This window comes from Scheffersomyces xylosifermentans (genome assembly GCF_036884685.1).
Source record: "Scheffersomyces xylosifermentans strain CBS 12540 chromosome Unknown RJT20scaffold_7, whole genome shotgun sequence".
NCBI lineage: Eukaryota > Fungi > Ascomycota > Pichiomycetes > Serinales > Debaryomycetaceae > Scheffersomyces > Scheffersomyces xylosifermentans.
The window spans coordinates 733,877-747,413 of NW_027042945.1; the positions used below are offsets into that span (position 1 = coordinate 733,877).

At 40.5% G+C, this 13,537-nt stretch overlaps 5 protein-coding genes across 5 annotated transcripts; 4 read left to right on the forward strand and 1 right to left on the reverse strand. All coding sequences in view use genetic code 12, as the record gives it.

The window, feature by feature from the left end:
• Nucleotides 1–1,151: 1,151 nt before the first annotated feature.
• Nucleotides 1,152–1,898, forward strand: RJT20DRAFT_146538 (putative phosphoric monoester hydrolase; the record flags this gene model as incomplete). Its single annotated transcript, XM_064918867.1, has 1 exon — nt 1,152–1,898. One exon carries the CDS (start codon nt 1,152–1,154, stop codon nt 1,896–1,898), a length of 747 nt encoding a protein of 248 aa, XP_064772488.1.
• Nucleotides 1,899–4,245: 2,347 nt separating this feature from the next.
• On the forward strand, nt 4,246–5,868 carry SMF12 (divalent metal ion transporter; the record flags this gene model as incomplete). The annotated part of the gene is made up of 1 exon (XM_064918501.1): nt 4,246–5,868. The coding sequence occupies one exon, from the start codon at nt 4,246–4,248 to the stop codon at nt 5,866–5,868; it is 1,623 nt and encodes a 540-aa protein (XP_064772489.1).
• A 2,441-nt stretch (nt 5,869–8,309) lies between these two features.
• TPK2 (cAMP-dependent protein kinase catalytic subunit) lies at nt 8,310–10,178 on the forward strand. The gene has a single exon (XM_064920827.1). The coding sequence runs from the start codon at nt 8,592–8,594 to the stop codon at nt 9,891–9,893; it is 1,302 nt and encodes a 433-aa protein (XP_064772490.1). The 5' UTR covers nt 8,310–8,591; the 3' UTR covers nt 9,894–10,178.
• Nucleotides 10,179–11,062, reverse strand: RJT20DRAFT_58444 (DNA-directed RNA polymerase II core subunit). Its single transcript, XM_064920828.1, has one exon. It carries the CDS (start codon nt 10,800–10,802, stop codon nt 10,464–10,466), a length of 339 nt encoding a protein of 112 aa, XP_064772491.1. The 5' UTR covers nt 10,803–11,062; the 3' UTR covers nt 10,179–10,463.
• Nucleotides 11,063–12,634: 1,572 nt separating this feature from the next.
• RJT20DRAFT_136760 (mitochondrial 54S ribosomal protein bL12m) lies at nt 12,635–13,156 on the forward strand (the record flags this gene model as incomplete). The annotated part of the gene is made up of 1 exon (XM_064918502.1): nt 12,635–13,156. The coding sequence occupies one exon, from the start codon at nt 12,635–12,637 to the stop codon at nt 13,154–13,156; it is 522 nt and encodes a 173-aa protein (XP_064772492.1).
• Nucleotides 13,157–13,537: the final 381 nt, after the last annotated feature.

Here is a 13,537-nt window from a genome sequence, read left to right on the forward strand (position 1 = left end):
TGTGGTTGAAAAACGCAAAATTCGCAAATGCAAAACACACTGCGTAAAATGCAAAAAACCACCTGCAAATACCACTGTTCATTGCTTTTTTGCGGTTACGTTGACTTGCCGCATTTGCTTTGGGATCTGCGAAAAAAAGAAGTTTGCTTTTGGTTTGCTTTTAGGCCTTCACTGTGCCTTCGACTTTACGGTTGCTTTCTTTTTGTAGGCTGCTGGTTGGCCTGTTGTTGCTGTTGCATATGTAATGGCCAAGAACACGAAGTCCCTCTGCACACATACGAAACATGCAAAAGAGTTGAGGCTTCAAATCCAATCTTCTGTATGATAAAAAACCGGTGTTTGCTTGTCGTTGCTCTTTGTTATTTGTTATTTGTTATTTGTTATTTGGCTAGGTTTTATCCAGCATTCTCGCAGCCCATCTTGTTATCTCTTTTGTGTCTTTTTCGTGTCTCTTTTGTGTCTCTCAGTTTTGTCTGTCTCTTGTCTTTTGTCTCTCTTGTCTCTCTCTTCTTTCCTCTTGCAGCAATACCATATTCAATCAGTATCTCAGTTAATGAAATTTCATTGCATCTGTATATGTTCTGTATCTGTATCTCCGAAATTATCAAGCCCCTTAACGGATCATACTCTATACTCTATACTCTATACTCTATACTCTATACTCTATACTCTATACTCTATACTATATACTATATACAACATGCCGTGTAATCCCAAGCATATGGCAGCAGGCAATTCCCCCCCCCCCCCCCTGAATCACACCCAAATTCCACATTTCTCGGTAGTGACACACCTAAAACAGTCATAGTGGTGGCAGTGATGGTGGAGGTGGTGGTTGGTGTAAGACAAGACCTGTAAACGCGACATCAACAATGATCCATAGAAAGTGGAAAAAAAAAAGAGATCAAAATACACACAAACAAGCCCCAAAACGCGACACGCGACATCGGCCACCTTGTGGTCTCCTACCGGCCCTGGGAATACTATCTATCAGAAGTCCTTTGGTGTACAGGGTTGCAACAGGTGAAATTTTACCAACATTGCAGTCTACAGTGCTCAAATTGACAGTGAAATCACCCTAGTGTTGCTTTTTGCCAATTTTTCACCCGTTTTCCACGCTTTGAACCCATAGATACTTGCGCTTCATCAGTATGACTAAACAGATCTCGTCACCACCTGCAATCGTTTTCACCGATTGGGATGGAACCGTTACTCTCCAGGACTCTAATGACTACTTGACCGACAACATCGGATTCGGTAAGGCTAGGCGTTCTGCCATCAACCAAGAGATTTTGGAAGGTACTCAATCTTTCAGAGACGGTTTTCAGGAAATGTTGGACTCCGTCACTACTCCATTTCCAGAATGTATTGACTTCTTATTAAAGAATGTCCAGTTGGACCCAGGTTTTAAGGAGTTTTACCACTGGTGTGCTGCTAAGAAGATCCCGGTGATTGTTATCAGTTCAGGTATGAAGCCAATTATCTACGCTTTGTTGAAGAACTTGGTCGGAGAAGATGCAATTCAAAATATTGAAATTATCAGTAATGGAGTGAAAATCAACGAAGAGACTAAAGAATGGGATATTGTTTACAAGGACCCACAATCTCCATTTGGCCATGACAAGTCTAACTCCATTAAAGAGTATTTGGAAAAGCACGGATATAACTCCACCAATACTCCTTTGTTGTTTTACTGTGGTGACGGTGTTTCAGACATCTCAGCTGCTAAAGAAACCAACTTATTGTTTGCCAAACACGGTAAGGACTTGATCAAGTACTCGATCAGAGAAAAGATTCCATATACTGAGTTCAACAACTTTGCTGATATTTTGAGCAAAATCACTTCCATTATAGATGCTGACGGTAAGAATATCAACGAGTTCATCGAAAACAAGTAGAAGAGTTCTTCCTCGAAATTAGAAACAGATAGAGTATTTTCGTAATAGATATTTGGTTGAAACACGCGAATTTGTAGGGGAACTGCTGGAAATAATACCAGTTTTTTTATCCTTTGTAATGGATCTGAGAGAGACCCCAAGAGCAAATTTAGTACATAATTGAAGCTCTCTCTACACTCAAACAATGGGAACCGAGAGAACACCCAATTGGAGCTACACATTCTTGTTCTTTTTCTTTTTTTTGAATAGCAATAAGAGCTCCTTCCGATCAACTTAAGTTCATGACTTCACATCAACTTCGTCAATGAAACATAGAGCATGTACAGCCATACTTGAATCTAAAACGTAGATCACCAGACGGTGTACCTGAAAATTTAGACCCAACTCGATATGCTGGTAGCCGAAAGCGGTAATAAAGTTGCTGTGTCCGTTTGTGGTGAGGGTCCTGTGTAGAAGTATAATCTCTTTAACATCCTTGCCGCAGTACTCAATTCCACCAAATTTTTAGGAGCAACTCAAGGCGACAAAACATAACCCAAAGCCATGAAAGAAGGAAATCAAAGAACAGAGGGAATGTTGATTCCAGATTGCTATTTGCACCCAGAGACGGAGTATTCATGGGAGATAATCGTACGAGATACTTCCTTATAACTGTAATTCCCTTCGCTGTATCATTATAAACAATACAAAACTTCACAAAATTAAAACTTCCTATTGAAAACTATTCATCTAATTACATTCCATTCGATTCTAGATGTTGCATCTTCTTTAATTCTATTAATCTTTGCTTCCTTCTCTCCTTCCTTCCTTCCGGGTCCTCTACAACCTAAAACACCCATAATGCGGCTGTACACAAATTGTCTTTTTTTTCTCGTCCTAAACGTTCACTCGCTAAAATAAATAGAAGAGCTCACAGTTCCGAACTTAATTTTCTCTCGCTATTTCTTCCGTACCGTGTTGTGGTTGGTTGTGAAAATAATTACCGTGTCTCAATTGATGATAATACAATAAAGAAGTTGATCATAATGCATTGTATCAGGGGAGATGATAGCACACAAGGCATTACATATACGCCAGAACTCGTAACCTTATAATGAGATATCTTCTGTTTGTTTTCTAAGAGATTGCTTTGCAAATCACCCCATCGATATCCGCTTCCGTACTGTAATCGTAATCATAATCATAAACATTTTCCTCACTGCCCATCTCATCGCTGTTGTCTCTTTACACACACGCACTCTCTCCGTCTCTCTCTCTCTCTATCTCACTCTCTCATCGTTCTTCTCTCTCTACCATTACTACTACACTACAAACAACACTACATCATTACTGTTCTACCGACTACAACAGCTCTTCCAGTATATACGCATTGCCAGATCTCTCTTTATCTCCTTCCCGTAAACTCTACCTCGTCACTGCTTGATCTCTACCTGTTGACTGGCCTCCCTCCTCCCTCTTCCCTCCTCCCTCCTCCCTCTTCCCAACTTCTACTGAAACTGCTCCATTCGCACAACTCTCCCTGCAAGTCACCGTAAACGTCCGGGTCGGGGAAATGGAACACGAAAGAATCTCGCGTGCTGTTGACTTTTCCCCCATAGTTAACACGAATTGTGTGATTCTAAGACTCTGCTTAATATGCTCTTAATATGGGGACACTTTAGATGTGGCATTATTTAATGCTGCAGTATATAGTGGTTACAACTGTACAACAGCCGGCAGATCTCGATTCTTTTGTAGGTCATTTTCGGAAGTTAGTTTATAAGTAGCCCAATACCCCGTAAAACTTGAAGGGCTTGATAAATCTCAAAAGCTAAGAGTTCTTAGCGTATTATAAGAATAACAAGAAAAAAGTTTTCATTTGTTCATTTATTCATTTATTCATTTTGTTACAATATCTTAATTGACAGGTTGTTTTCTTGTATCCTTTATATTTAAATATAGCTTGTTTTTTTGAAATTCGGGTTCTTATTGTATACTTGATATATATCATTCTTTTTATTCTTTTCATTCCATTTATTCCATTTATTGCATTATTGCATCGTTGCTTAATACCTATTGGTGGATGATATTACAGTGTGGAAAAGGTAGAAGAGAAGCCAAGAAGCCCTGAAGAACTAGAACTAACTATTCCATAAGAAGAATTTGACTTTTACATTCATTCTTTCATTCTTTCATTCATTTGACATTAAATAGCATATAACATCTACAGTATTATTGTTCCTATACTGTAACCTTGCAAGAAAGACTTCATTCGCTAGCATCCATTAATCTACTATAACTCCCCATCTTCATTGCTATCAATTCACACATCATATTCCCCAACAATATACTATATAATACCCTCATCATGGTAGAAGGACTGTCTTATAACACAACACAACACCCCGTCGATCTCTACGACGTCGGCTACGTGGAAAAGTCAGACATCATGAAGTCAACAGCAACAACAACGACCTACAGAGACCTCGATGTCTCCCCACAACCAATCATTACACGACGTATCATGTCTAGCTTAAGAAAATACGGCTCTTTCATCGGACCCGGTCTTCTCATCAGTGTGGCCTATATGGACCCTGGTAACTACGCTACTGGTATCACCGCTGGTGCTTCCAACAAGTACTCGCTTTTATTTATCGTGTTCCTCTCGAACATCATTGCGATCTTCTTACAGACACTTTGCATCAAGTTGGGCTCAGTAACCGGTTACGACTTGGCCAGATGCTGTAGAGAGTACTTACCAAAATGGTTGAACATCACCTTATGGATTTTGGCAGAATGTGCCATCGTTGCTACGGATGTAGCAGAAGTGATCGGTTCGGCCATCGCTCTTAATATCTTATTGAAGATCCCATTGCCAGCAGGTGTGGTGATCACCATTGTAGATGTCTTGTTTGTGTTGGCAGCATATAGAAACGACTCTTCCTCGACCAGATTCGTCAAAATGTTCGAGTACGCCGTGGGTTTCTTGGTCATGGCCGTGGTGATTTGTTTCGCTATCGAATTGTCGAAGGTTCATGCCAACGCAGCTGAAGTATTCAGAGGATATGTTCCTTCCAAGGAGATGTTCCAGGACGGTGGAATGACCATCGCTACGTCAATTATTGGCTCCACAGTCATGATCCACAGTTTGTTCTTGGGATCCGGCTTGGTTCAACCAAGATTGAGAGAATATGATGTAGTCAACGGGTTAATCAACTTGGACGACTTGTTTGATGAGTCAGATGATGAGAAGAGCACCAAGTCGCAAAGGGAGAAGGAAGCCGATTACTTTTACCATAAATACAAACCATCATACCAGTCTATCAAGTACTCGTTGAAGTACTCTATCATCGAGTTAATTTTGACATTATTGACCTTGGCCTTGTTCGTTAACCTGGCTATCTTAATTGTCGCAGGTTCGTCATTATATGATACCCCAGAAGCAGTTGATGCCGATTTGTACACCATTCACTACTTGCTTTCCAAAAACATAGCTCCTGTCGTTGGAACGATTTTCATGTTAGCGTTGTTATTCAGTGGTCAAAGTGCTGGTATTGTTTGTACCATCGCAGGTCAAATAGTCAGTGAGGGCCATATAAACTGGACTGTCAAGCCATGGATGAGAAGATTGATCACAAGAGCAATTTCCATCATTCCTTGCTTGATCATCTCCCTCTGTATCGGTAGAAACGGTTTGGGAACTGCTTTGAATATTTCGCAAGTCGTTATCTCCATTCTCTTACCACCTTTAACTGCTCCATTGATCTACTTCACTTGTAAGAAGTCTATCATGAAAGTGGAGCTTCCAAAAGAAATGCAGACAAAGGAGGTTACAGTTGAAGGTGAGAGCGAGAATAAAGAAGAAGGAAAATACAAGTACATGGTCAACAATTGGATTACTGCCACAGTTGCAGTTGTCATCTGGCTTTTCATTTCAATTTTGAATGTATATGCCATTGTGGACATGGCCATGCATGGAGTTCGTGGATAGGTAAAGGTAATAGATAGATTTTGCATTGTCAATAGACAACCTGAATTATTCTGATCAGATTTATTTGTAGACTTCCAATTACGAAGGGAAATGACGTGATCTTTCCGTTTCTCTGATTTGGGCAATTCATTGAATAAAAGTTAGAGACCCCCAACCAGAAGGGCATTCTTCGTAGACTACTTCGTGTAATAGTTATGGAAATCTGCTCTTGTGTATCCAGTTTTGAGATAAGTTTTGTCTCCCTTCAACGAATGCCCCTACAATAGAGATTTCAGTTCTTGCAACGACGACATGCTCCCCCTTCCATTTAATTTCTTTTGCTGAGTCTTTTCTTCTTTTCTTCTATGCCACTTTCCACCTCCCTATATGGCTTATCTTATGCAAGCCCATTTCGCAGCCACGGAATTCTCCTGCTCACACTTCCATGGAATTTCAATAATACACCGCTCTTTTTTATTCCAATTGATCAGCTTCAGCAGCTGTGTGCTGCTGCCCGCTCTCCACGGTATCTCCCTACGACTCTATTGATTCCATTCTCTTTTTCTCCCTTCATCATTTTCACCCATATATACGTACTCCTCTATCAATGGCTCTAATCTGCACAATTCCTTTTTCCGCATTTTGCACCCATGACATTTTTGCAGTTTCTCTCCACCACTATCAGTACTGTAAGCATGCTACTATGAATCAGTGTTCGTCGTACAAGGAATGAGCTCCAAATATTTATTAAATTTGTATATAAGCTGAAGTATACGCTCCTACTAGTTTTCATCTCATTATCTGATAATGTATTTGATTTAAACCGGTGCTGCTATTTGTTGTCATCACACAATATTACATATCCATTCCGCACTCAACCCTCTTGTTTTGTCTCGTTTTTGTCTTGTCTCATTCATTTTTCAACAACGGAACTTCCTTCTTTTTCCACATTTTCTACTCCGAGCTCGCAACCATCTCGTTCTACACGTGACCCTTCTTTTCTCTATCCGCCAGAGGAAAAATGTCGTCTCTCCTCCCCTTCCCTCGCTCTTCCCGGCGCGGAGTCGTTCCACCATCACTGTCATTGTGTCAGTGGAACGTCCCTCCTGTTCGTTTTTCGCTGTCACTGTCGCTGTAAAATCATTGACACTATAAGTCATAGTCGCTAAGGCTATCGGTGACGACCACTTTTTGTCAATTCTTCTATCTCTACCTTCTGGGTAGCTCACTAGCATTCCATTCCTTCCTCACCTAAGCACTTTTGAGTCCTCCTAATACTCAGTCAGTCCCACTCAATTTCTTCCTCTCCATCGTCCGGCACTAATTCCCTCGCTAATTCCCGCGCTAATTTCCCCAGTAGTTCCCTCACTAGTTCCTTGCGTCTTTACCTCAGTATTCTCTCCGCAATTCCCATGGCCTAACTAAAATCTCCACTACTTCTTGTATTTCTCGGTCTATGTCAGTCCTCTCTTACTAAGTGATCTCACTCTCTCGCTCTCCCTCCCACTATATCTGCACCATTACAACATACTCACTCTATCTCAATCCAGTAAATCTCCCTCTACTCCCAACACCATTCAAATTATGCTCACCATACATCATACACTATCCGTGTACATTATATCTCTACACCATAAACTATACTATACAATATACAATATACAACATTATCCTACACCATACACCATAATATACACATACCCCTACAGGATACCACTACACCACATACCAAACACTATACATCATAAACCATATCCGCACACCATACCCTCCCTCTACACTTTTCCCTCTACACTTTTCCCTCTACACTTTTCCCTCTACACTTTTCCCTCTATACTTGTCCCTCCACTAGTTCCTCCCTCCCCCGACGTCCCACCACCACCTCCACCTCCACCCTCACTCACCCACCATCACTCACCCTCAATGTCGCATGTCGCTCCCCCTGCAAATTTCAGTTCACCAATGGTTTGGCTGCTTCCGATTTCCAATTAAAGGGGGAACAAACACTACTACTGTCGGCATTAATACGCCGTCGAAGTATCTCCCAAAGCGTCTTGTATTCATCCACTCGGACACATTCTCCATCCCAGTGCCATCAATTAGCCGAAATTCGAACCATTTGGTCCCATTCACTGGCGTTGTGTGAACAGTTCTACCCCCTTAAATCCTTAGGTATATAGCCGCCGCTTGCTCTTATCTAACCACCAGCCAGCGCCTTCCACCAGCCGTTTTCTACGAATAAAACTCGGTGAATCGCAGCAAACAGCCGTCAAAGACTCAGATCGGCGTTTATCCGGTTCAATTCCCTCCAGCCGTTGTCTACGTCCAACTTCTCTTGGAAGCGCTTGTTGCCTACAGTGGAAGATCTATCACAGGCTGAAGACGTCACTTTGGAAGAACACCATCGTTATTTACAGTCTGAAGTAGTAGAAACATTGCCAATTGCGTATTAGACTGCTACTTGTCGTTGTTTCGACGGAAAAAAAGCCCTTGAAATCGATATATCCTATCAATTGGACAAGTCATCGACCTCATCGGCCCATACTAAACCACCATACATCCATTTATTCAATCATTCGGTGCCGTGTGTTCATCCATTTCGTCTGACCACCCGGATTCACCTTAATTCAAATATAAAAAAGCCTTTGAAAGAGCAGAGCCTTGAGAGTAGAGAGCCAGTGATATCGTTCATTCCCTTCTTACACCCCTAGCCCTTCCCCGACCTTCCTGGCCAAAACCTATTGATGCCTACTTCGAGTATTTTCAAAAAGCTCCACATAGCAAGGCTGAACAATAGCAGTAACACCAGTGAGAATACCAGCAACACAGAGGTACCCGAAGCATCAACATCAACATCAGCAACAACATCGACAACGAATCCCCCAATGGACTACTATCAGCAGCAGCAGCAGCAGCAACAACAACAACAACAACAACCAACTATTCAACATCCTCAGGAGACGCAGCAGCCGGCTCAAGTTCCTGTTGCTCAGGCAAAAGCAGCAGTACAATTGAGTGCCGAGCAACAACGTACAAACGATGCCATTGGTCGTTCTCTTTTGCCGCAACGTTCCACCGTATCCAAGGGTAAGTACTCTTTGACAGATTTTTCTATTATGAGAACCTTGGGTACTGGTTCGTTCGGTAGAGTCCACTTAGTGCGTTCCGTCCACAATGGTAGATACTATGCCGTGAAAGTGTTGAAGAAGTACCAAGTTGTCAGAATGAAACAAGTGGAACACACAAATGATGAACGTAGAATGTTAAAGCTTGTGGAGCATCCATTCTTAATAAGAATGTGGGGAACATTCCAGGATTCCAAGAATCTCTTCATGGTCATGGACTACATTGAGGGTGGTGAATTATTCAGTTTATTAAGAAAATCACAGAGATTTCCTAACCCTGTAGCCAAGTTCTATGCAGCAGAAGTAACGTTGGCACTTGAATACTTGCACAGTCATGACATCATCTACCGTGACTTGAAGCCTGAAAACATCTTACTTGATAGAAATGGTCACATTAAAATCACCGATTTCGGGTTTGCCAAAGAAGTCACTACTGTAACATGGACCCTTTGTGGTACACCAGATTACATTGCACCAGAAGTCATCACCACCAAGCCTTATAACAAGTCTGTAGACTGGTGGTCTTTAGGAGTGTTGATTTTTGAAATGTTAGCTGGTTTTACTCCATTTTACGATGCCACTCCAATGAAGACTTATGAGAAGATTTTGGCGGGTAACATCCACTATCCAAGCTTCTTCAGCGCAGACGTCATAGATTTGTTATCCAAGTTGATCACAGCCGATTTGACAAGAAGATTGGGTAACTTGATTAACGGTCCAGCTGATATCAGAAACCACCCATGGTTCCAAGAGGTTGTCTGGGAAAAGTTGTTGGCAAAAGACATTGAAACTCCATACGAGCCTCCTATCACAGCAGGTGTTGGTGACTCGTCTCTTTTCGATCTCTATGCTGAAGATAAATCTGAGGACTACGGATCTGTTGGAGAAGACCCATACGCAGAATTATTCTCGGAATTCTAGAGTCGCAACTCTAGCGTCCAACATGAGACATCGAACAGAGATGTTGAATGTACTACTGGTGGGCTGGGTCCTGTTGTGGCACATGGCTGCATTGCTTTAGAGCTGCGACCGCTGAGTTTTCTACGATTTGATTTCTATGATAATTTTATATTAGTTACATTTAATTTTTGACATTCTTTTTCTATTTTTTTTACTTTCATCTATTTCAATGTATGACGATTTCACATACTTCTGATAGACCCTATTTTATATACTACTTTTCTTTTGCTAGTTACAAATCTGATGCAGTAATGATTAGTTGTGGTAACGTAGGAAATGAATGGCTGTGTCTTTAACATTTGGCTAAATTCCACTTTTTTGATAGTGGGACAAGAATTAAACTATGGTACAAGGAAAGGGAATTGTTCTATGGAGTGTAGAAGGCTTTTAAGATGGCAAAGGGAATTTGTAATTGTTTGTATACAATGTAAATTGTGTATACCATCTAAAAGACGAGATCTCATAGCAGCAGTGGCTTCTCTCGTTTTCAAAGTGGAGACAACTTTGTTTGAGTTTCTCCATGTTGTCCTATCACGCCCGGAAGACATTCTTACAATTTAGACACACATAGAACAAGATCATAGAAGTGTCTTTTCTTCTCTGTTGCGATTGGAAGAAGACACACTCTTTATTTCCACATTTGGTACATTCCTTATCGGATCTTGGTAAGGTAGGATCACTTCCAATATCCTGAACAACACCGGCAGTTTCACCAATGTTGGTTATCAACTCGTGTCTGTAAACCTTTGGATTTTCTGCCAATTCTGTGTATCCACAATTTCTACAAGCGTATAACAATCTTTGTCCGTCTTTGTCTTCTTTTGGGTACAACATATTGTTGCATTCTGCGCAAAATCTGAAGGAGGCCATTATGTAAGTGTGCTATGATGTTATTTAACGTGTGACGTGCAATCTGTAGTTGTTTTGCTTGGGTTTAGGATAAGATTATCCTATTTGTAATATATTCAACTAGTTGAAATTGAGCTTCTTGTGAAGTCTAATAATACAAAGAATATAATAAGCTTTGTTTGAATTTCTTCTATTTTAAAAGTGTCCTATTTTACTGAAGGACTTAGTTATCTGTCTCCGCCCAGTAATTTACAAAGGTTCGACACTCAGAACAACACTTGACACTGAAATACAAACAATCAAAAAAGGAACATGAACGTAACGAAACTCGAAGTTTTTCAGTATCGAGATTTTTGATATTGGAGTATGTAATCTGGAAGAGATTCTTATGTAATGATTTGTGTTACTCTGTATGCAGTGTCTTACAGAATGGTGGAGTTTTCTCTTTTTTTTCGCAGCCTCTCACTTTGAGTGTGTCTTCGTAGCTTTTAGAAGCAGCTCAGTGTTCTTTGACATTACAATAGAAAATATCAATTCGAGAGGTGGGGAGGAGGATATGTCATGTGAATGGGAAAAAGCTATTAAATATGTTGTTCTACCGGTACTACTACGTTAATGAAGCTCTAACCTACTTTTTAGCGCTACGCAACAACTCTCTCAGTACACTCAATTCTTTCATCCACTGAAGATCGTTATTCGCAATTCCCTCCGTGCACTGCTGATACACTGGGTAATAACTACTGGTACTAGTTGTACTAAACTACTACTTAACTTCTAATGGCACTTCACTATTTACACCACTAGATCTACTAATTAACTCTCCCAGAACTATGAATTAACACTACTTACCACTAATTAACATTTCATCAACAACAACAAACAATCAATAAATATACTAATTAGCTTCACTACTCACTTCTTACAACAACAACTTATCAATACATTTACTAATTAATATCTCTACTCACTACTCACTACTCACTACTTAACACCACTAATTACTACTATTATCTTTTAATGAACAACTATCACTAAGTAACTCTAATCAACAATAATACTCACCGCTTCTATCATTTTATATCACTACTTCTTACTTCAACTTCTCAATACTTCTACTAATTAACGTCACTACTCACTACTCACAAATAACTCTTAATCAATCCACCACTGTTACCAATTAACACTTCAACTCATAAAACTGTGCGAGTCCCTCACTTCTCTCACTCACTCATAGTCACTTCTCTCACTCACTCTCACTACTAATAGCCACAATCACTACTTACTACTACCTTACTCTTATTCAACAATAATCACCACCTCAACTGCTACAGTGGTTTCAACCTTAATTCAAACCTACTACATATTTTTCTCCATACTTATTTTCTTGATCGATAGTGTGAATTTAATTGGTGGTTAAAATGAATCAATTCTGGCCACTAGTTTGAATAATAAAGTGAGAGAATTGTACATGTACCAATTAACACTTGATCTCATACATTGTACAAACTGTGCGACTTCTCTGTCTCACTTCTCACATTTCTCTCTCACATTTCTCTGTTCTCACTTCTCTGTTCTCACTTCTCACTCTTATTAATTTTCCCTCTCCCTCACTCACTCACTCACTTTTCCCTCACTCACTCGCCAGTCGTGTGCTGTGCCCAATCCTCACCTCACTTTGCAACAAACAAAAATTTTTCAGAACAACCGTATAACTTTCATAGTGAAAAACTATAGGTTTGTCGGTGGTTCAACTCAAGTGTTAGAGATATCTACTGGTCAAGTCAGGTGTAAAAAAAAATTGGTTTCTTCTCGCCCGTAGTTGTTTATTTTCTAGCTCATCGCCATCACGAATCATGTCCTTATTACGTCAAACAATCAGACCTTCCTTGAGATTGGTCTCCAAGAGAATCGCCCCAGTGGTCGCTCGTTACAACTCCACTGTCGCTGAAACCGCCGAACAAAAGGCCCCAGTCGACCCAAAAATCGCCCAAATCGTCGACCAGATCTCCACCTTGACATTGTTGGAAACCTCAGCTTTAGTCACCGAATTGAAGGAGAGATTGAATATCCCAGACATCTCGTTGCCAGCCGGCGGTGCTGCCCCAGCTGCTGCTCCTGCTGCTCCAGTCGAGGAGGAAGTCAAGGAAGTGGTTGAAGAAAAGACGATTTTCTCCATCAAGTTGGAGTCTTTCGATGCCAAGTCCAAGCCAAAGATTATCAAGGAAGTTAAGGGTATGTTGGGCTTGTCATTGGTTGAATCAAAGAAGTTCGTCGAATCAGCTCCAAAGGTGTTGAAGGAGAACGTCGCCAAAGAGGACGCCGACAAGATAAAGGCCACCTTAGAAGCCTTAGGTGCCAAGGTTTCCTTGGAGTAAGCTTGTTCAGAGTAAAATTGCATGTCTTCTTTGGATCATTGTCTTTTTCTTTCTGCAGACAAGTGAATCTTAAGACTTGGAATCAACGTGATTGGTTATGGAGTACTGCAACCAGTCCATACCAGAACTTTCTTCATGAAAAAGTCGATGGTAAAGCTTGTAAAGGGTACAAGTGTGCCGTTTCATATCATAAACTTATCTTTAATAGATACTTTAGCCTGTATATATACTAATATTATATTCTGTCATTGGATTAGTCTATTAACTTGTAGATGTATACTTTAAAGTAACCAAAAGTGTGGAGTAGGATTGAAAACCATGCCGATGTGAAGCTTGTGGTTAATGTTCTTAAAAGAAAGCAACACCTCGTAGATTTTCAAT